General features: G+C 38.4%; 1 protein-coding gene across 11 annotated transcripts in view; it reads right to left on the reverse strand.

Moving 5' to 3' along the window:
• The window catches only part of UNC5D (unc-5 netrin receptor D), a 554486-nt gene that overhangs the window by 493739 nt on the left and 36941 nt on the right, over window positions 1–23806 (reverse strand). For 4 of the 11 annotated variants that reach the window (XM_047857025.1, XM_047857026.1, XM_047857024.1 and 1 more), the window contains one exon: window positions 5675–5825. The exons of the other annotated variants lie outside the window; for them this stretch is intronic. In XM_047857025.1, coding sequence (XP_047712981.1) covers window positions 5675–5756 — 82 coding nt within the window. In that variant the 5' untranslated portion in view covers window positions 5757–5825. The remainder of the gene's footprint in view (window positions 1–5674; window positions 5826–23806) is intronic. 11 annotated transcript variants of the gene reach the window in all.

Consider the following 23806-nt stretch of genomic DNA (forward strand, 5'->3'; position numbering starts at 1 on the left):
ACCAGGAACACTGCAAATGAGGATGCATTGCCTTTTCCTTCTATTCCCAACTCGTTGCAATCTAAGGCAACTGAAATGATTTTGTACTAAGGGGACTTCCCTTTCCCCTACTCATCCATTCTCTCTCTCTTGAATCTCTGCTCACTTAACCAAAGAATAACTTGTAAGTCTTCTCACTGTCCCATTAGTAACTACAACCAGGCAAATGGCTGGGTGGCAACCATCTCAGGAGATATTGAATACCAGCTGCTTAGTTTAATGATACCCCCTCACCTGACTCCCTTGGGAGAGAGCAGAATGACAACACCAGGTAGATAACAAATCTGAAGATGACCTAGAACCAGTAAGTAGTAATGAGACAATGCAAAGTGTATCATTACTCAACATTAAGTCCTGCCCTTGAATTTTAAGCTATGGTACTGTTTTCTGTTTCCCCAACTGTGAATACCTTTTCCTAACAAAATTTGACATCTGTCAAATTGTCTTTCAATTGGAAATCTCAAATGACAAACAACAACAACAACAAACCGCACAATAGAATGTGATCAATGTTTCAACTTTCCCGTTTTTACACTATTTCAAACATAAAGAGAACTTCCGACTTAGAAAAAAAAATGTCTCTTCACCCCCGAAGTGAATCCCAACTTCAGTAAATTATGTAAGAAAAAAAAAAACTGAGATGTCACATTTCAGAGATGACTCATTATGGTGATGATTTATGATGGAAGGTCTTCTTCCTCTAATGCTACTAAATAAATCTAAAGTAATCCCCTTCCAGAGGTAGTTCATAAGTGTTACCAAGCTGATTAGTAACCAAGAATTACCAACATTTTGCTAAGAATTTAAAGATGTCTCAACGCCTGGGTGGTTCAGTCGTTTAACGTGACTCTGGATTTTTTGGCTTAGGTCATGATCTCATGGTTCAGTTCATGAGATTGAATCCCTCATAGGGCTCCATGCTTACAGTGCAGAGCCTGCTTGGGACTCCTCCCTGTCTGCCCCTCCCTCACTTGCGCTCTCTCTCTCAAAATAAGTAAATAAACTTTAAAAAAAAAAAAAAAAGATTCTCTCTCCCTTTGCTCCTCTCCCTGCCACTAACACTCTCTAAAAAAATAAAAGATAAATAAAAAATAAATAAGACCTAAATAATGAAGAAAGCTCACTCAAAATAACTCCTTAGAAGGGACAGGTATTTCTGTCTCTGCCTCTCGCTCTCTGTGTATATGTCTCAATAAATATTTTTCATAGTATTCAGACAAAATGACACCACTTACAGCATCTGCCCCTTTAAAAAGAAGTGATTTAAAAAAATGACTAAGATTAGGTTTATAAGTGTATTTCAAACCTGAAAACATAACTGGTAACCTTGAGAAAACTGAGAAAAACTGGATATTTTTAAGCCAGTAAGTCAAAGGGTGATCATTAGGTGAGAACATACTGAATACATCTTTTAAATAAAAATTTTTTTAAAAAATGGAAAAACTCTGCCACCTCTTTCAAAGTTCATAACTATTTTTTGCCTACCTTGCATCATTTACATGCTCCCCTGTGCAGTTTAAACGAACTTCCTGTTATTCTTTTGCCATTTCAGGTGAAGCGTGAAACACTTCACTATCTTTGTTAAAGTGCTGTTTATTTAAAATTTAGCAAATAGATCTATACATATCACAGAAAGCCACACTAATCATATTTCTTCATGTAAAGGAAAAAAGTATCATTACCCTCTTTTTAAATATGTTTACATTTTTAAATGTATATTAAAATTTATATATTTATATATTAAAATTCCTCCTACCTACATCTTCTATAAATCTGATTCATATACATATAGGAAGACAGAGGTAGGAGCAATCTTCCCAAAGTCATGATATCCAAGTGGCTCATTCACAATCCTATGATCTTTTGCTACAAACCCAGGCTCCCTCTAGAGGTCTGATTTCATGGGTTTTGGGGTTGGAAGTAAAAGGACTTTAGATGCTTTTTTGTTGCTATTTCTAAATCCACCTGTCTGATTATCTACTTCTGGAGAATCTCTAGCCTTAAAGGAAAAGACCTTCAAGGACATTAAGAAACTGGGAACTCGCAGCTCTCAAGGAATTCAATTCTACCTTTAGATAGTTCTGACCATGATCAGGTCTTCCTTACACTCAATTAATTAAACTCTGTCCTGTTGTCACTTTTAGCCATTGATCCAGTTTCTCCCACCTGAAGTCATACAGAACAAATATAACCCCTCTCAGAAGTCTTCAAATATGTCATGACAGCTATCATGATTTGCTTCTATCTTAAGTAACATGAAAGGCTGAAATTACCACAGGTTGTGAAGATGACCTTGAGAGTCAAGCTGGATGATCAGGAGGGGAAAATCATCAATGGCACTGCTTCAATTCTTCAGCCTAAAATAATATAATACATTTCTTTGGCTTTCAAACTAATATAAATGAATATAATAACTTCCTTTTGTTCATGGCCGATTACATTATATTACAACAGCACGACTTCCAGGGCTAGCATGCAAAAGTAATTTATTTTTCTCCCACATCTGTAACTATTTGGGAGAATAGCTAAGTCTTCATAATTATGCTGCAGACGCAGTAAATAGAGCAAACCCAATAGGTCACCCTGTGACTATAGTTCAGGGAGAGAACAATTATTTTATCCCATATAATTTGCATCCAACATTTCATATAGAAAACTAAAGAGAAAAACAAAACCCTGGCTTACAAAATTACTACAGGCTCTAATATTCACTTTTTTTTTTTGTCCTGTTTAACGGCTTTTCTGTTTGAAATAGGAATACACACACACACACACACACACACACACACACACACACACACACACAGTGTAAATGACATGCCTGAATAATTTTCATTAGAAAGTCATTTCCTTTTAGGTTGTGATTCATTTTATTTTGTCTGACGTAGATTAAGTTATTATGAAATTAAAGTCGCCTGCATGTCATTCAATTTCTCTTCTTTTACGCTTCTCCTTCTCTTTGTACAAAAACAATTATCCACCATCTGAAGAATGGCCACAGTCAAGAAACAGGGTTTCATGCTTTCACTGCCCAGCACATTTTTCCCCCTAAGGAAAACCTGTTGTCAAAATGCAAATCACTAACAAGCAAGTGTCTATCCTAGGACCCATGTCTGTAATAGACCAGCATCCAGAAATGAAACCAGTGCATTTGCAGGGTTTTAAAAAATATTATTAATAGTGAAACATAGGAAACCTCAAAATGATTCTCTAATGATGCTGAGTGGGGGGAAAAAAATCAAGTCCATGGCAATTTTCTCTGCCAATTAAAGGATTCTGTCCAGATTTCCCTTGTTTTAGAAGCCACAACTCCTCACTGGGGAGATCAATGTGAGTCCCTCGAGAAGAGGAATCTAATAGCCTTTGTTTTGTAACATGAAAAAGCCCCCAAATATACAAAATTAAAAGCAGTATGACAAGGACAATCAACTCAGACTCTTAATGAAGTACAACTAGAAAACCATGGTAAAAGAGAACCAGCCTCCCCAGTGAAATGGTTTCAGCTAACCCTTTGCATTTTTGTTCTCCTTTCACTGTGGCAATGACAGAGATTAACTAAGAAATACATTAGCATTTCTGCCTGTGAAGTGTGTTTGCTTGCTTCTCTCTGAAGGCCTGCCTGTTCATGCTTATAAACAAGCTGCCCCACAGTGGACAATCGATTATAGGCATCCAGCCCATCAGCCGAAGTACAATTATCAAAAAAGAGAGGGGAGTATGCATTTGACTAAGTGAGCTCTCATGACTACCCAACTTCTGCTAAGCAACCATATTTTTATGCAAGAAGTTAGAGTAAAGACCATGAAATTTTGAGTTATGTTAATTCAGACTAAATGTCACTTCCAGCACTGATGAACTCAGAAGTCTTGGGGAATTAATTGTCATTCTCTAAACTTGTCCTGTCCCACGTGATAGCCATTAGCCACACGTTGCTACTGTGCACGTCAAACGTGGCAAGTGTGACAATGGAGCTGAATTTTAAGTTTTATTTCATTTTCATTGATTAAAATCTAAATTTAAAACCAGACTTTATTCAATTATTGCAACAACTTTAAGCATGTTGGAACAACTTGAGTATGTAAATGTTTCAACTGTACATTTTATAAAATCTAAATATCTTATAAAATCTAAATATAGATCAAGTATTTCCAATGAAAATTGTGCATCTGAACGGAGATGTCTTCTATGTATAAATAGGTTCCAATTTAAAAATATACTACAAAAATGTAAAATATCTCATTAGTAATGTTTGTATGATTACATATTGAAGTATTTTGGATGAACTGAGTTAAATCATACATATTACAGAAATTAATTTCACTTGCTTTCTTTTTAGGTTTTTAAATGTGGCTACTAAAAGTTAAAACACAGGGGCACCAGTTGGTGGAAACTCTTGACTTCGGGATTGTGAGTTGGAGCCCACATTCGGTGTAGCAATTACTTAAAAGTAAAATCTTGAAAAAAAATTTAAAAATTACATATATGGCTTCCATTTATGACTTGCATTATGTTTCTTTTGGGCAAAGCTGCTCCAAATATTAGATTGTTCACCTGTCAAATGACTACACTGTAGGGTTTTACAAAAATTAAAATGCACATATTTAAAAATATTCCCTGGTGTCTGGCATGCCACTCAATAAATGGTAATTTCTATTAATTTTACTACCCAGTACAGAGGATGGCCTATTTATCGTGAACATTTAATACCTTAAAATCCTAAATATCTAAATTTCCTCAATCATTAGTATTTTTTAGTACTTTACAAATACAAGATCTTCATTAATGCTTAATATGTGTTCTCCAAAGAATTTTTTAAAATCTCATCTTTTATCCTGCCTTCATATAGTATCCCTTCAAAATTCTTGCTCTTTGTTCTACCTTGTGCGTACATGCGTGCGTGCACGCATGCACGCACACACACACCCTGGTCCTGGAAAGAAGGTTCTTTAAAGAAGCTTCTGAAAATCCTGAAAGTCCTGATATTGCACAGCATCAGAGGAAAAAAAAATATGTAAAGAGACATGCAATTCTTCCATTTGGTAATAAGGTCATTTTGTTGCAGGGCACTTGAGTTGCATTTGGTGTAGCTTTCCTTTTTTATTATGCAGAAAACATCCAGAACCCTAAGGGAAGAGTGGAGAGATTGAATTTCTCCCATGGAAGGATTTTCTAGATTTGGCTCCTGGCCCATCTCCATTTGGAGATTTGGAGTTTCCCTCATTCCTCAAAACCCAGTGGCACCACTGAGCCGCTCAATGCTAAATAAATATTTCAAGGAGAAGGGTTAGCTGCGGAATTTATCCAAACTGGATTAACAAGAGTCAAATTCTACCCTTTCTCCCTCCTCTCAGCCTCCACTATCTCTCACTCCATTTCATCAGGCACAAAATGTTATGTTTCTCAAACCCATCGCTCTTCAACCGTTGCCGAAATTTTCAGATCATGTCCCAGCCTCCTTATCGGTCTCTCTCCCACTAGGTCTCTGATAATTTTAGGCTCACGTCGTACCAAGAATTCCTTTACACACTTTGCTCATCTTCCTCTAATGTTAATAGCTTATAACATCATTATATAATTATGAAACCAAGGGAATTAATGTTGGTACAATGCAATTTACTGAAACTACAGATCTTACTGAAATTCCACCAGTTTCCCATGAGTGTCTTTTTTCTGTTACAGGATCCAATCCAGGATCCCACATTGTACTGAGCTGTCATGCATGGCTCCTTATTCTCCTTCAGTTTATAGCCGTTCTCAGGCTTCCTTTATAGTTCACAACCTTGACACTTTTGGAGAAAAAAAAAATTGGTCAGTGACTTTGTGAATGTCCCTCAATGTTTCCCTGATGTTTTCTCAAAATTAGATTTGAGGCTATGTATTTTTTAGCAAGAAAACCACAAAAATGATGGTTGGTCCCTCTCAGTGCATCATATTAAGGACACAATGCTAATGTCTTACTATTGCTGATACTAACTTTGATCACTTCACGAAAGTGATACCTTCAGGATTTCTCCACTGTAAGTTTTCTATGCTTTCCTCTGTAATTTGGTGAATACTTTGGAGGAGATACCTTGTGACTTTGCAAATATCCTGTTTCTATCCAAATTTTCACTCATAAATCTTAGCCTCCATCATTGGATCTGGCCTGTAATACTTGTTATAGGGCTGTATGTCCAGTGGTGATTTTCTATTTCCCTCATTCTTTCTACATTCATCATATGGAATTCTCTAAAGAATATAGTCCCTCCTCCCCCATTTATTTGCTTTTTCAAATATTTGTATCAGTATGGACTTATGGACATTTATCCTATGGGTTATAATGTAAACTGTCTTAATTATTCATTTATTTGCCCAACTTGTTCCAGCTTTGGCCCTTGAGAGTTCTTTCAGGATGGCTTCTGTGTCCTTTCAAAATATTCCCATGTTTGTTTTTTTAAACACTTCCTGGCACTACAAAATAACTCTGACTCATATTGTCTCTGCTACAGTTCTGGAATCAGTTTTCCAAGGAAGTGTACTTTCTTTTTTATTAGAGAATGGTATTTAGAAACCAGGATCTGGCTGTCAGCTGTGCTCATTGCTACTGGGTTGTCGCTGCCTCTGGTCCCCCTTAGATGAAGTTAGGGAGTAAGGTGGGTACATGTACACACAAACACACACACCCCTATACTTCTGTACATATCTGTCTGTATATTAAAGACCAATTATTCTATACCTCATCCTTTCCTTATTCGTAAATTATTTTCCAATAGTGAAAAATCCAGTGATTATCTAAAAAATATTTACCCATTTGTTCAATCCTGAAATACCCAATGCAGTTACACAATTGCTAACCTATACCTCTGTGGGAAACAAATTTACTAAGTAAAATATGGCATTTGAGAAGACTTTTTTACCTTTGGTCTTACAGTAAATAGTCAAAATGCTATTTTCCAAAGTTACTTAGGTTAGTTCTTCTTCCTTCAGATAGTTATTTCACTCATTTATGATACAGTTAGGAGCTTTTATATTGCTTGTATTCCCTTTGGCTTCCACTCACATCCCAGTAAATTTTAACTAATTATCTTTTTAAACATGTAAGACATTATTCTGGTTCTAAAAGGCAGTACAACACTCAAGTATGTAATCAGAGAAGTATTGCTCCCTCTTCAACTCTACCACCTTATTCCTGCTCCCTTCTTCCTTCTAGTCTTTCCTCATCCCCCTCCTAATACTGATCTCATTAGTTTGATTTATGCTTCCTCAATTTCTGTAGTACAAATTAGCAGTTACGTGCATATTTTCAAACACTATTTTTCTTACATAAAACGTAGCATATAGAAATTTATTTGTACTTCACCTAACAGTATACTCTGGAAACAACTCAATAGCAATCAGTTCACAGAAATCCCTGTCACTTTTTATAGCTGTGTAGTACTTCATTGTGTAGATATACCTTATTCAATCATTCTCCCATGTGTATAAATTTAGGTTGTTTCTAGCATTTGGCACTTACAAACAACACTGCAATAAATAATCTTATTCAGATTGTTGGAGGTGGATCTTTAGCATAAATTCCTAGAAGTGGGATCCTAAGTGCATATGTAGTTTTGTTGTATATTGCCAACTTTTCCCTCAGTAGAGCTGTACTAGTTTGCATTCCTACCAGCAATGTATGACAGTGCCAGGCTCCATGTAGGTTTTTTGTTTTTAATTTTTGTTCTCCTACATTCTCTACAAGGCACCTGAATCACCTAGAAAGAAAAAAGGGAGGAAGAAAAGAAAGAAGAAAGTACTGACACAGAAATCTGAACATATCACTCTCCAGCTTAAAAATAACTGATTGGGGTGCCTGGCTGGCTCAGTCAATTGAGCGTCCAACTTCAGCTCAGGTCATGATCTCACGGTGAGTTTGAGTCCTGCGTCGGGCTCTGTGCTGACAGCTCAGAGTCTGGAGCCTGTTTCAGATTCTGTGTCTCCCTCTCTCTCTGCCCCTCCCCCGCTCATGCTCTGTCTCTGTTAAAAAATAAACATTAATAATAATAATAACTAATAACTTGCTAGTGTCTGTGAAACGAAGCATTCATGCTTTTAAAAGTTCCTACAAGACTCTAGATCTGAGGCTAGCCTCATTTTCAGCAACTTTTTCCTGACACTCACTCTACCAGGGACCTGCCATTCCTCAAACGTTCCATAATCAGTTCATAATTTTATTTGCTTTGCTCACACTCTTCCTTTTATTGGAGTTCCACATCTCCATCTATTACTATTTATCTGATATACTTCACACCCATTCACCCTACAAGATCAAAGGTCAGTCCTGCTCCCCCAGAACAGGTTTGCATTGTACCTATTCCTCAGCGTTCCAGAAATGCTTCATTCACACCATCCTGACTGTACTGAAGCCACTGTGTTGTGGTTGGCTCCCAGCAAATCTGACTTCTTTGTACAAGGGTTCAGTCTTCAACTGTTGGGAATGTTATCTTACTCAACTCTGAAGCTCAATACTGCACACAAATTTTCAAATGGATAAACATGAATAAGACATGAAAAGAACACAGCTTCTTACTCAAAAGCATACATAACTTTCTCACATGTCTTCTAGTCTAAGAGTTTTATTAATGTTCAAGTGTCCCTTCTCTTGATAATCACTCTCTGAAGGAGCCAACACCAATGCGTATAACCAGAACTGCCCGATACATGTCCTTCCAAGAATTTTCCTCCTGACAGTATTTGGATATTTGCACTATTTTCTTCACTTTATTTTTTTAATGTTTATTTATTCTTGAGAGAGAGAGAGAGAGAGAGAGAGAGAGCGCAAAGAAAAGGCAGAGAGAGGGGGAGACACAGAATCTGAAGCAGGCTCCAGGCTCTGAGCTGTCAGCACAGAGCCCGATGCGGGGCTCAAACTCACGAACTGCGAGATCATGACCTGAGCCAAAGTCAGATGCTCAACCGACTAAGCCACCCAGGCACCCTATTCTTTGCTTTATTTTTTTAAAGAAACCCTTGGGGCCACTGAATGCACGCATCTGAAACCTACTTGACACACATTTGCTCATCAGGTTCCCTCCTTTCCTCCACCTGGTAATATCCAAAGAAAGTAGGGCAATCAAAAACATAAAAGTCTAAGTAATTATTCTTCATTCTAACAAAGAATTAGGGAAGACTATAATTGACTAAGATTTTAATTTGTGTTTTGTTCTGGTGCCATAGGAGTACTCCATTCCCATCTCCAACCCCACCTCCAACACACATTCTCAAAAGACCACCTAAGCCCTTGGAACTGAGAAGTGGACTTCTCTTTTCCCAAGTGAGAATTAAAACAGTTGTTTTTTAAAATACACACTCAGGGGCACCTGGATGGCTCAGTCATGTGGGCATCCAAATCTTGATTTCAGCTCAGGTCATGATCTCACAGGTTTGTGGGTTTGAGCCCCATATCGGGCTCTGCTCTTGCTGGGTGAAGCCTGCTTGGATTCTCTCTCTCCCTCTCTCTCAAAAATAAATAAACATTAAAAAAGAAAAAAAAAGATTAAAAAAAACACATTCAAGGAGGCCATGGAGCCAAAGTTTAGGGGTGAGATGGGATGGTAATGTCCAAGGGTGGAAGAAGGCAAGAATGGCTCAACTGGGGAGAAAAGACTGGCTTTTCTGGGACTAGGAAGGATCCAGGGAAGGTGTTTCTGTAACAGGCCTGGATCCTGCTTGTATGCAGAGCTCAAATCAGTGGGAAAAGGCTCTAGAGAGTTAGCAGATATTGTTGCCTAGAGGTGACCTTCCAGAGCAGCAAAAGAGGCCCCTGTGGCTAAGCCTATGGTCTCACCCCAAGGTGAGCAGCCCAGGGGTAGCATCTCTGAGACTGACCACAAAGAATGCCAGTGCTGACTGTAAAGCTAAGGGAGAATGCCACCGGCCAAAGACCAGGCTCCTACCCTCAGCTGGCACCACCAAAGACGTCCCCAGTTCTTAACCCACCCAATGGAAGTCAAGGGATTCTGCCAAATTTAAACAAGTCTGGGGTCTTAGTATTCTTACTACCTTGCTGAGTATAGATACTGCACCTTGTTCAACTTACTAAAATTAAAAACAAAAAAAAAAGATCATAGAGAAGAGTTTAGAAAACACAGTTCACACCTGTCACAGCTATCACCTAATAAATGCTAATATGGAAAGGCCTGAAACTTTTCTATGCAGTTTCATCAACAATCCTCCAAAGAAGTGATGAAGGAAGTTAAGATAAGGTCCACTGGAGGACAGACTGGGCCTATGCCCTAGTGGGAACTGCTGGAGTAAACTCTAGCTCCCTCTGGCTCTTCAACTGCCCAGTGTGGCCTCAGCCAACTTATTTAGGAGAACAATCTCCTAAAGGGATGTGGCTCCATTATATAAATTCTTCCACCCTCTGCCACTCTTATCACTAGAAATGAAGGTCTAAGAAAATGGACACAACATTTCAGAAACACCTCCACCCTCTTATCAAACTATTTTACTGATATCTAGATGCTTATTTATTGAAAAATGAGAAAGCTGAATAAGCCACAATTTAGAATAAATTGTTTTCTTAAATCAGTCAAGGAATATCTGTAGGACTAGTTATGAGAAATTTTTCTAAGTAGAGAAGGAAAGTGAGAGATGCAAAACATTTACTCTTTGAGAGACATCAAAAAATGGTCACACAGAGTGCTATTTTGCCTGGGGTCAACTGTGTTGATTCAAATGAATGGAGACAAACATAAGCTTCCCACCGATGTTCACTGCGGAAACATCGGTTTCTCCCACAACTTATAAAATTGCTTTTACAAGTGTCTTTAACTCAACTAATTTCATATGTAGGAGTTTCAACTCTAAGGAATCCACCAATACCAATGCTATTACATGGCTGACTGTGAAAATCACAGACTGGCATGACGGTATTTGCTGAATGCCCTTCAACTCAAAAATATGCGTATTACTGGGGTGCCTGGGTGGCTCAGTCAGTTAAGTGTCCGACTTCGGCTCAGGTCATGATTTCATGGTTCGTGGGTTTGAGCCCCACATCAGGCTCTGTGCTGACAGCGCTGAGCCTACTTGGATCCTCTGTCTCCCTCTCTCTGCCCTCCTGGGCTTACACTCTTTTTCTCTCTCAAAAATAAACATTAAAAAATTGTTTTAAATGTGAGTATCACACAATAGACACTGTGTGGTATGAGGGACTGGTATGATATTTTTGACCCTTGAATATAACCAATTAGTTTGTTTTCAAATAAATTCAAGTTGCTTTAACCATCTCTGGAAACTTTGACCATGTCCTATATTGCAATGCTATAATAATTAGAACAAAAAATTTCCACTAGAAATGAATTAATAACTTAAGTTCTGAATATGCAGCATGCACTAATCCTGGTCTTTAAAATCTCTAATGGGCTTTGTAGCAAGGCAATTTGGCAAAATGAGTAAAATCCTAACATAATAAAGGTAATTAGAGATGCAGAACAAATTCTTTTTAAATGCACTGCATGGAATTCGGACACTTTAGATCCCCCTCAAAAACGGGAAACTAGTGAAGAGAGGAAATATAACAAATCAAGAAAAGAATAAGAAAAAACTGAACCGTATCAATCACAAAGGGATTTGGAGTTTGCAAATTGTTAAAACTCCTTCCAGCTATTCTGACTTTCCAAAATTTCCCAAGAAAATGGCCAGCTTCCACCTATGAATCTCTCCACTTAGAAAACAGCCTAACTTTAGTTAGGTTATCAAAATGGGGAAAGACAACTGGTGGTCTCAAGAACTAGAAAAAAACAGTGGGTGAATGCCTAAGGGAAAAACGTATCCTTTTTGGCACGGTTACACCTATCTTCTCATAACTAACAGCAAACATTTCAGGTAAGTATATGAAGAATCCATTTGGTTCATTATATGGAGCATTATTATATACAACATATATTATTTGATTTATACCTTTAATGATATAATTATACTTTAATGTATTATATAATTATGATATATTTATTATACATTATAGTATACATTTTTATATTCCATGATATAGTATAACAGTATAATGTATAGTATATAATATATATACTATATATACACTGTATATATTATACTATTTATAATACACAGTACAATAATATAGTGTAAGATAGTATAAATACTAGTTATACATTGCTATATAAATAATAAATATTTATATTTAATACATTAAACATATACCTTTTGCATTACTGAACCTCAACTAACCAGATACAGATGTAGCTCAGAGAGACATCATTTCCTCTAAAGATGAAATTCAGTTTCAAGTTTGACCGGGCACTGATTTTTAAAATTTTATATATATAAAAATGTAACTATTTATAATATTATAAGTATATATTATATTACTATTTAATATATAATTATGTTTATATTACTTAAGATTATATACTTCTAATGTATTTAATATCTAACAAGCTAATATTTAATACATAATATTCATAGGATAAAGATTATACTGAATATTTAATATACAATATTTAGTATTTATATTAGCTGATATTTACAAGCTACTATTTACATAGTAGCTGAAGTTCAACAATGCAAGAGGTAGAAATGGAAGAAACCGAATTTAGTATTAAGGCATCTCAGACGTGGAATGGCCTTAAAGGTCACAGAATACACTCCATTTAAGCATAAAGAAGCAGAGCCCAGAAGTACCCCAATTATCTAAGAGCCAACTGTAGAGACAGAGCAAGTTGGGTCCAGAATCAAGTCTTGAGTTTTCCAGCTCAATGCTTTCCCACTTCAGAAGTGGCCTGTTCAGCCTCAAGCAGTTCCAAAGGCCCCTGTACATGGTGGGTCATAACTGCCCTGTGAACTTGTACAGACGTTATCTTGATGGTACTTACTTCTAGACTAGTTGGTTGGCTGACTCATACAACAATACAGAAGTGATTTCAAATTCCTACATTCTATTTTCTCTTAGCTTACTAATGATAATTCTGAACAACTGAATTTTCACTTAGGGTACTGGGCATTGGTTTAGGGGTTTTATTCTAAAGCCTCTCCCCAACAGTAGTGAGAAGAGCTGATCTTTGGTTATTTCTTCCAATTGCTTTGAAACACCTTCTAGTCACACTTTCTTAAAGTCCCATATGTTGGTTATATTTGACAGAGTGAAACACAGCCCTATTTTTGATAATGCCTTTTAACAGTTGTCAAGACAGATTTAAAAGAAGGCTACAGTAATTCATAACTCCCAAACAGCTTTTTAATCTTTATATAAAACTTGGGGCCCCATGAATAGTTATTATTTTGAATTGCTTCCTTAGAAATGATATGCTCGCTAAATTGTTCATTTTTTTTTTTGAGTGCTGGTCTAAATTTTATTTTTTAATTTGTTTCCAAATCTTTTTTTTTTTATTTTTTAAAGTTTATTCATTTTTGAGAGAGAGCAAGGGAGGGGCAGAGAAAGAGAAAGAGAGAGAGAGAGAGAGAGAGAGAGAGAAATAGGCTCCAGGCTTCGAGCTGTCAGCACAGAGCCTGACACAGGACTCTAACTCTTGAGTCGCGAGATCATGACCTGAGCTGAAGTCAAACAATTAACGAACTAAGCTACCCAGGTGCCCCTTTCTAAGTCTATTTTAAATTTTATTTTAGTGCCAGTATAGTTAACATACAGCGTTATATTAGTTACAGGTTTACAATATAATGATGCAATGATTCCGTAGATCACCCAGTGCTCATCATGGTTTATTTCTAATGTTTCCATTTCTAATGTTATTTTTAATTTGTAGTGTCATATAAAACTTATTAACTACATCATCACCAGACTTTCACGTCTATGGCTTGCAAACTCCAAACTACAGGTAAACAGATGTGAAACCAGACAATGTTGACTGCCTCATTGTCAGGTACATGGGTGAGCAAATAGATCTATGGATTCCCCCAGTCCTCTGTGGGGTAACTTTTCTCCAGGTGAAACACTTGCTGGGTCTTACCAAGGAAGTTTTTTTCAATAAGAAGTTTAACATGACGTGAAACAGTTTCTTTACCATTCTGTGCTCTGGATCAAATGGTTTACCCCAAATCACTAAGTAACTGTAATTGATCAATCAACTTGATCTTTTCTTCCCTTTCATCTCATATAATAGCAAAGTAAATGCTCCCCAGAAGGTTCACTCAGATTGATTATCCCTAAGAATAAATTTTATTTACAGATTCATAGGAACCTAGAAATCAAATTCACTTGAAGCTTCATCTAAAACCAGTTACTACTTCTAAGCAATATTATAGTTATATGGTATATATGTAATATATATACTGCATATTATATGGGTATCTTCCCTGTGCTACAGAGTGTCCTATAACAAATGTTATCATTCTCCCAGAAAGACCTAGGGAAAGGTGTTTGGCCTTCACAGAATGGGCTGGGGAAACCCACATGCCTTTTCCTCATCCATAAACCTAACAATGAGCCTCTCATTACTGTCACACATCTGCACACCTGTCCTGCTACAGTTTGGGTTTGTAGGCCATGGAAGCTAAAGTCTTACAATTATACAATACTGTATGACTGCATAAGCTTAAAAAAACACTAGAAATGACATGTAGTGAGACTATCATTTAGGTGCTAACAAGTATCTCAAAGCCAACCAGAAGGAGTCTGTTTTAAAATCACAAGTCAAAAGGGCAACAAAAAGGAAAAATGCACTCTAGGTCAATGAAGGCAAAATGATTAAAACAACTATACTATAGAGTATATAACTCAGATCAAGAAAGGATTTCCTTATAGAAAATACACATTAAATTGTTAAATAATTTTTCCCAGATTTTTCTTTAATGCTAAATCAAAAATAGATGTGGTTTCTTTACCAGAGATAAATACTACAGATCACTGAAATTTTCAGGAGGTAATATATCTCCAACTCACTGCATGAATTGGGAGTTTAGATGGAATAGTGCTGGAGGTGGCAATGGAAAGTGATATTTTTATATATTTTTTTAATGTTTGTTTATTTTTGAGAGATAAAGACAGAACCTGAACAGGGAGGGGAAGAGAGAAAGGGAGACACAGAATCCGAAGCAGGTTCCAGGCTCTGAGCTGTCAGAACAGAGCCCGACGTGGGGCTTGAACCCACAAACTGTGAGATCATGACCTGAGCCGAAATTGGATGCCCAACCGACTGAGCCACCCAGGTGCCCTGGAAGGCGATATTTTTGACATTTGTGTGCAAAGTAAATCCCTGTCAGCAAGAGTAGCAATTTTTTAACTTTATTTTGTGAGAGAGAGCATGCACATGAGTGAGGGAGGAACAGAGAGAGAGAGAATCCCAAGCAGGTTCCACAGTGTCAGCACAGAGCCCGCCTCGGGGCTCAATCCGAGGAACCACAAGATCACAACCTGAGCCATAATCAAGAGTAGTATACTCAACTGACTGAGTCACCCAGGTGCTCCAAAAGCAGCAATTTTTAAAAAATATTTATCTATTTTTGAAAGAGAGAGAGAGAGAGATAGAGAGCGAGCACGCATACACACAAGCAGAGGAGGAGCAGAGAGAGAGAGGGGGGCACACAGAATCCGAAGCAGGTTCCAGGCTCCGATCTGTCAGCACAGAACCTGACACGGGGCTCAAACTCATGAATTGCGAGATCATGACCTGAGCTGCATCTGGAGGCTTAACAGACTGAGCCACCCAGGTGTCCACAAAAGCAGCAATTTTTAAAAGTAAGTTTAAAAAACGGTTTTACAACCTGTAGGTTTTAAAAAATAAGTATTTGCTATTAGTTTAATAATTGCCACATATGCCCTCTGAGTCTGTGACTGGTTCATATATAGAATTTCTAAACTCAGTGTAATTATCTCAACAAAAAGTATACATAAGCATAATATACTTTGATACAGCTTCATGTATTCCTTATCTTTTTGTATTTGTTTCCAGATCTGACCAAGACCAAGATTTTTTGTTGTATTCTCACTAAATCATTCCTCAATCTAAAATGAATTCCTTCCCAATAAGAGTCCCTTTCTATACCTATAGAAATTACTCACATGAAAAGGTTTCACGATCTTTTTGAAGAATCTAGGTACTTGAATGATTCTTGATATAAGTAGTTCTCAACCTTGGATCTGCTAGCATTATTTGGAAAACTCTTAAGAAATACTTATCCCTGGGCCCCATTCTATGATAAACTATATAAGAACTCTGATGTTAGAACCTGGGCATCCGTATATTTAAACCTCCCCAAGTGATTTCAGCCCACATCTGGGAACTTCTTCCACAGGCTAAGTGCTGACTTAACATGGCACATCTCACTATCTCCAGGCAACTTCACAGAGAAAGCACACTGCTAAGGGCTGATGCTGGTCACTGACTCTACTAGGAATACTTAGAAATCAAGTCTTTTATTTATATTTGGGGGACAACGGGAATCAGAAAGTCCCCAATAGATAATACTCTATTTAAAAAAGGAAAAGAAAATGGTTGCCTAGGTGGCTCAGTCAGCTGAGCATCTGACTTCGGCTCAGGTCATGATCTTGCAGTCCCGTGAGCTTGGGCCCCCATGTTGGGCTCTGTGTCGACAGCTGAGAGTCTGGAGCCTACTTCCGATTCTGTGTCTCCCTCTCTCTCTGCCCCTCCCCAGCTTGCACTCTGTCTCTCAAAAATAAACATCAAATAATTAAAAAAAAAAAGGGAAAAAAAATCATTACCTGAGCAAATCTTCTCCAATTAAGTTATCCTCCCTTGTACATGATGAGGTATTTTTACTTTAATGTGTTAAAACTATCTCCATAAACATGTCACTAAAAGTATTTTGAACTTCCATTTAGAATTTTTTTGTTTATAAAGCAGTTTTCCCTTTGAGGGGCTCCTCAGTGGCTCAGCTGGTTAAGCATCTAACTCTTGATTTCGGCTCAGGTCATGATCTCAATGTTGTGGGAATGAACCTCACATCAGGCTCTGCACTGACAGCGTGGAGCCCACTTGGGATTCTCTCTCCCTCTCTCTCTCTCTGCCCCTCTCCCCTAGTAGTTCGTGTTCTCTCTCAGAATAAATATTAAAAAAAAAGAAACATTTGAAAGACTCACAGAGCTTTCTCCACTGTACCTTACTCAATCTTAACCGCAGACTCTTCCATTTTCTTGTGACAAACATATTAGATTCTCTACAACAGACAATCTCAAGAGTGAAACCTTCTCTAACCTCCAAAGAGCATTAAATCACCAAGTGATGATGTTGGTGTAAACCACGTGTACACGGACAGTATTAGTCTTGGCCAACCTGAGAGTTCTTCAAACATCAGAAGTGTTTGCCAAGACTGAAAGTCTGTTCAGATAAACTGATGTTCTCATATAAGGCAAGATTTGCTTAAAAAAGGGGTAATCCTTTATAAAATGCTTCACTCTAGATTTGAAAACTAAAAATCCATAATCAATATATTTGGAAGGTGGCATTAGTATTATTTGAAGTAGCTGACTTCATGTTAGGTGATGAATACTACTGCTCTAAGAAGGAACATTGAGATGGAAATATGTCATTTGTTTTCTGACCTGTCAGAGTAGCAAAATAAAGTTCAGCACAGAAACGACATCTTAAACACGGGAAGTATTTTTACCTCGGAAATTATGGTGCCGAGTCAAGTTTTATAAACTCTCATATATCAACTTCAGTAATTTAGAAGAGTCTATGCAAAGTTATATACATGGGACAAAACTACAGAAATCCTATCCTCTCCCTGATAACCTCTCCTCCTTGTTAAAGAGACCTCACGTGTGACAAAACTTCTGATAATGCATTTACAGAAGTAATTAAAACTGGTATAGGTGGGGGTGGGGGGGTCTGGGAGCTATATTTGGTTTACTGTTTCTTACAAGAAGAGAGGGAGTTACTGGACTACATTTACACAATTTGCAACTAAATTTTAGCAGGAAACAGATAAAAAGGAAGGGAAACTATGCTAGGTTGTTCTAAGGGCTGGTAGCCAACAAGCCAAGAGCATGCTGTTCTGTGGTCTTGGATGCTGTGGTAACATCGACAGCGGTATTCAGAGTGACCACTGTTTCATGAGGTGTTTATAAAAAGAGGCCATTGAGCACTAGTTTTTTTTTCCTTCTTATTTTAAGAAAAGAAAAAAAAATTAGACCAAATTTCTGCCTCTGCAAATTCCTCTGAGCCTTTGGAGATTGAGAACTGTTCTTTCCAACTGAATCCTGTGTAGAAGGCTATTAAGTGATACAAAATACCCAATATTTTAGTAGCTAAAAGAATAACGAAGTACATGTAAAGGGGCAAGTCACTAAACATGGATATTCAAGAAGTGATATAAAAGTAATTCACAAAACTGAGATGCCTGGGTGGCTCAGTCCGTTAAGCGTCAGACTTTGGCTCAGGTCGTGATCTCACAGTCTGTGGGTTCAAGCCCCACATTGGACTCTGTGTTGACAGCTCAGAGCCTGCAGGGTGCTTTGGATTCTGTGTCTCCCTCTCTCTCTGGCCCTCCCCCATGCTCTCTCTCCCCCAAAAATAAACATTTTAAAAAAGTGATTCACAAAACAGAGAATACAGAAGCTGAGAAGGTTACCTAGATTCAGGATATTATTGTGACACCATTCACCAAATGAAAACAAGGATGTAGGCTAGAAGTGGAGACAGCAACGTCTACTAAGAAGCATCAGAGGCATGAGAGGATTTATTTCCCATACTAATGAAGATGCAGCCCATGTGGACAGCCAAACGAGGCTGCCCTAGACATCAGCCCTAAGGCATGTTCACAGGAGAACATCCTACAAGAATCCTTTACACGGCCCATAAGAGTGTTTTCTGGAAAGGAGGTATGGCTATGTTAGAATTTCAAAAAGTAGAGTGTGATAGAAAGTACTGGAGAGAAAGAGCTGTAATTACTCATAAGTACTCATTTAGTACAAGAAACATTCACACACAGAGACCAGGGATGAAAGATCCATTCTTTAATAAGTGGTGACTGTCCTGGACCCCACGCAGCCAGGGAGCAAGCATTAGAAACATCTCTCCTTCGCTGAATCAGGGCAAGGAGGGCAAAGAGAAAACAGGGGAATGCAGCACTGTTGGGAAAGAGGTAAATTTTCATGAGGGCCAGGACTCAAAAGAGTATCTGAAAAAAGGGCTTCAGTACAAAGAGGAGTTAGCCCACAGGGAGAAGATACACAGAGATGTGATCACAGAGTAGAGATCTGAGGCACAGCACAGGCCGGGTGAGCTGGTGAGGAGCCGAGTGAGCTCTGGCTGGGGGAGCAGAGAGGAGGCTTTGTGCCTGCCATGACAGGTAAAAGGAATCAAGCTGTGAGATATAATGAGTTGGGAGACAGGCACACATATGCTTTAGTTAAGTATCACGCTGGAACTTTATTCACTAGGCAATGGGGAAACAGAGAGGGAACCTGAGAAGGGAGAGACAGCCATAGGGTGCAACAGTAGGAAGAGGAACCTGGCAACCCAGTACAGAATGAACCAGTGCAAGATGGCGCCAAGCATGGACGCCCACTCGTACACCCTCTTCTGGGCAAGACAGAGCTAAGCGGCAATGAGAACGAACCGGTGGCACAGCTCTGAGTCAGAATACACAGTCTCCTAATTTGTTCTGCGAAGCATCAGGGCATATCGCAAGTATCGTCAAGCCAATGAACTCCATTTTGGCTGATAGCAGGGAGGAGGAGTTGCCAAATGGAGGGAGTATTCCTGTTACTCTGTGGAGCATCCTCATATTAACAGTCTCCCCGCCCCCAACACACATTTCACACACAATTTCACAGGTTCATGCAGATGTGGGAATAAAGATATTATTGGGAAGGTCAACTCTGACCTAATATAGAACACTGGACACAGTTGGACTCTCTCATCCAGTACTAAATGATGAAATACCAAGACCTCACTACTATCTTGTCAAAAATATCCTCCAGCCCGGTATTTTTGCAGAGTGGGGGAGTTACAGATGATCCCCTACAAAGAAAAGGCAGCATCCCCTCATACAGACTAGTAGGTTGTTCGAGTCTTTAACCGCACAACTGAAAAGATTATGTTCCGTTTCCTCTACGACAGCACTTAGAATTCTGAATGTTTTTTGATTTTACAAGGCCACGTAAATTCTATCTTCTGTTTCGGCTCGACCTGCTCTAGCTAATTGGAAACTGGGGATCTTTCGCCTATGGGAGAGCCGACAGCAACTACAGCCTGAGCCCATCTCTGCCCCAATGTCTCTCTGAAACAAAGCCAGGTCATTTCAGAAGGGTTTCTCAGCAGAGCATGTAGATACGTGCATGGAGGGCGCTGAGGTGAAGGCAAACCACGGTCATCCCTTAAGGTTTACTATGGTGGTAGACTTGGTTATCAACTGGCCATGGAGGACTAATTCCTCCACAGTTTACATTTGATATCTGCATTCATTAATCACCAGCGTGACCCACGACAAAAATACAATGCTGACAAGTTTCTTCTTCACTGCAAAGGGTCAGCCAGCTTGGGAGCAATTTGCCACCCGCATAAAATTTATATTATGTTCATGTTCTCCAAATAGCTTACAAGTTCATCACTATAGCTCATAGGGATCAGGCTGTTATTCCCAACATCATCCGCCCCCTGAAATAAATACAAACACACCAAGGTACAGGTGGACAATTGAGTGAAGTTCCACATATTCCTTTTGCATGGATTTTTCTTCCTTTTTGGGAAACAGGGAATAACACCTCAACTCTGTAAGCATCAGTCACTCTGTACAAAATGAATGTGCACATAGACGTGGGGTCCACACAGCATCATGACCACTCAGGAGACACTCCTCCTCTTCCTCACCCTTCCTGTAGGGTGAGGGAGGTTCTACTGGGGCTCTACAGATTCTTCTGGTCTAGGGCTCACAGCAGGGAGCCCAGGATTGGACTGGGTTTATTTAAACCCTGCATCTTTCTTATAGAAGATGCTCACTCACTACTGGTGACAGGAACTGGTATCTACCATGCTGCACAGAATTGACCATTTAGTGGATTGTCTTTAAAAGGTATTTCATTCTCTAGGTTATATACAGCCTCGAACACACAAAGATCCATTCCCTAATTCAGATACCCACTTAAATGACCCACAACTGGGTATTTTAAAATAAGGAATAATCTGCTAATATTTTTCACACCAGACACTTCAAGGAGGTTCCTCTAGATAAATGCAGATGTATTCAAAATTAAAGAAACTTACATGTGAAGGAAGTAGATACCTGGGATGGTTGCAGAAATGATCCCCAAAAATTAATGTTGCTAATGCCCAATAGATAGCGATGGCAGGGTTGAAGAGGAGTGTGGGTGTGGCACGAGGCACATGTAACTTTCCTAGTGCATCTTGGGGGCACAAGTGGCTAGAAGGCACTCTGAGCAGGACATCAGAGCTCCCTGCTATTCTATTTTATTTTTTTAATTTTTATTTTTGAGAGAGAGAGACAGAGACAGAGCGTAAGCAGGGAAGGGGCAGAGAGAAGGATACACAGAATCTGAAGCAGGCTCCTGGCTCTGAGCTGTCAGCAAAGAGCCCAATGTGGAGCTTGAACTCATGAACCACAAGATCATGACCTGAGCCAAAGTTGGACGCTTAACTGACTGAGCCACCCAGAGATGAAAATTTAAAAATAAAAGCTAAAGGACAATGAAGGCAGGCACAGGTTTGGCTAGCAGACATTATAGAAACACTGGCCAGAGAACAGAGCCGACATCAGAATAGATTAATCAAAGGAATAAGTAATTGAAAACCTGTCTTTCCTGACAAAAAGCTCTGAAGATACACTATCCATTTACCAGTCTTTATTTTTTTCAGTTTTCATTTGAAAATTTTAATGAATAATCCAGAAATTAGAGCATAAAATTTTTTTTTAAATTCCCAAATATTTCTATTTTTATTTTTTAAATATAATTTATTGTCAAATTGGTTTCCGTATAACACCCAGTGCTCATCCCAACAAGTGCGCTCCTCCATGCCCATCACCCACTTTCTCCTCTCCCCTACCCCCATCAACCCTCAGTCTGTTCTCAGCCCTAGAGAGGGAGGGAGGCAAACCACTTACCAGTCTTTAAAATATTGCCCTAAGAATATATTCCTGCCAACTAATGAACCAATATTTCCAATATTGATTTATTAACTAACAATGATAAATAACTGTCCCAAGCACTGTATCATGCAAAATTTACCTGGATTCTCCATATACACAGACCTATATAGGGAACTGTAGCATAACTTAAAACACTGCTCAGTCAGTAGTGTGGGACCAAAACAAGTGGAAATGGATAAATCAAAACTTTAATAGTATCCTCTTAAGGTAATTGAATACAGCCATCTAATATCTATATAGTGCCATACTAATGGCTCAAAAATACTCAAATCCACAAGGAAAAGCTTACTGTAACTTGGAATGCTTGTACTGACACTGGTCACGAGGGGCTCCTTAATGTCACATGTTCATGCACTGGAGTCTGATGGACACTTAAATGGGTTATTATGTTAATTCAATCAATCAATCAAAACCAAATCTTTCTGGCCCAGAAGCAACTCAGATAGATAGGTGATAGATAGATAGATAGATAGATAGATAGATAGATAGGCGGTAGACAGATAGGCGGTAGACAGATAGGCGGTAGACAGGCGGTAGACAGATAGGCGGTAGACAGATAGGCGGTAGACAGATAGGCGGTAGACAGATAGGCGGTAGACAGATAGGCGGTAGACAGATAGGCGGTAGATACGCGGTAGATAGGCAATAGACAGATGATAGATATATAGATGATAGATATAGATAGATGATATAGATATAGATAGGTGATACAGATATAGATGATATATAGATAGATGATATAGATACAGATAGATGATATAGATATAGATAGATGATATAGATGATATATAGACGATATAGATACAGATAGATGATGATGAATGATAGATGATAGATGATAGATGACAGATGACAGATGATAGGTAAGTAGGTAGATAGCCACCCAAATATTTGACCTTTGATCTGTTATGTATCAGTTTTCAATTTAACAGAGGACAAACTTACTGCCATTATAACTCTGTTGTTATGAGGCAAATCAGTATAAACCCCCGTACCGGCAACCTAAGAATTTGAAAAAAAACTTGTGAAGGGTTATTAGATGGCTATGCATTGAAAGCTTTATGACCTGCCTATTAAAAAAAAAAACAGGCATTTTATTTTCAATTTCCATGAATCACTAACAAAAAATTGATCACCTATTAAGCCACAAAGGGAATTTTACCTCTCTATCCACCCATCTTCCAAAAAATAAAATCAGAACTTGCACACAGCCCATTTCTCTGGCCACATGCCCCTAATCTCTCAGAGATTTACAATTATTTTGTTCACAAAAGGGCATGGTGCTATGAGAAAAAACTCAGAACTACAAATGAAAACCAGATATCATACAGAGATCAGATATATAAAAGGGCATACGAACAAAACTGCAATTAGAGGCAAATCAATAGTACTTTATGTACGATCTCAAGCTCTAGGAGGGAAGTTATCATAATGCCAATTTTACAGATGAGGAGACCGTTGGACACTGATTGCCTCCAGGTCACACAGTAAACGGTAGATTAGATTCTACACATGCCAGATTCTGAACTACACACTGGTCAAAATATCAGCTGGATTTCAAAAATAATGAAGACAAATAAGCACCATTTCAAGGAGCTGAACATCAACAGAGGAAAAAAAAAAGCATACCTAAGAAAACGAATACTAATTTTTAATTATATTGTCCCAGACAAAAGAAAAGTCAGGTTCCTCTACAGAAAAGACA

This window comes from Prionailurus viverrinus, chromosome B1 (assembly GCF_022837055.1).
Source record: "Prionailurus viverrinus isolate Anna chromosome B1, UM_Priviv_1.0, whole genome shotgun sequence".
Lineage (NCBI taxonomy): Eukaryota > Metazoa > Chordata > Mammalia > Carnivora > Felidae > Prionailurus > Prionailurus viverrinus.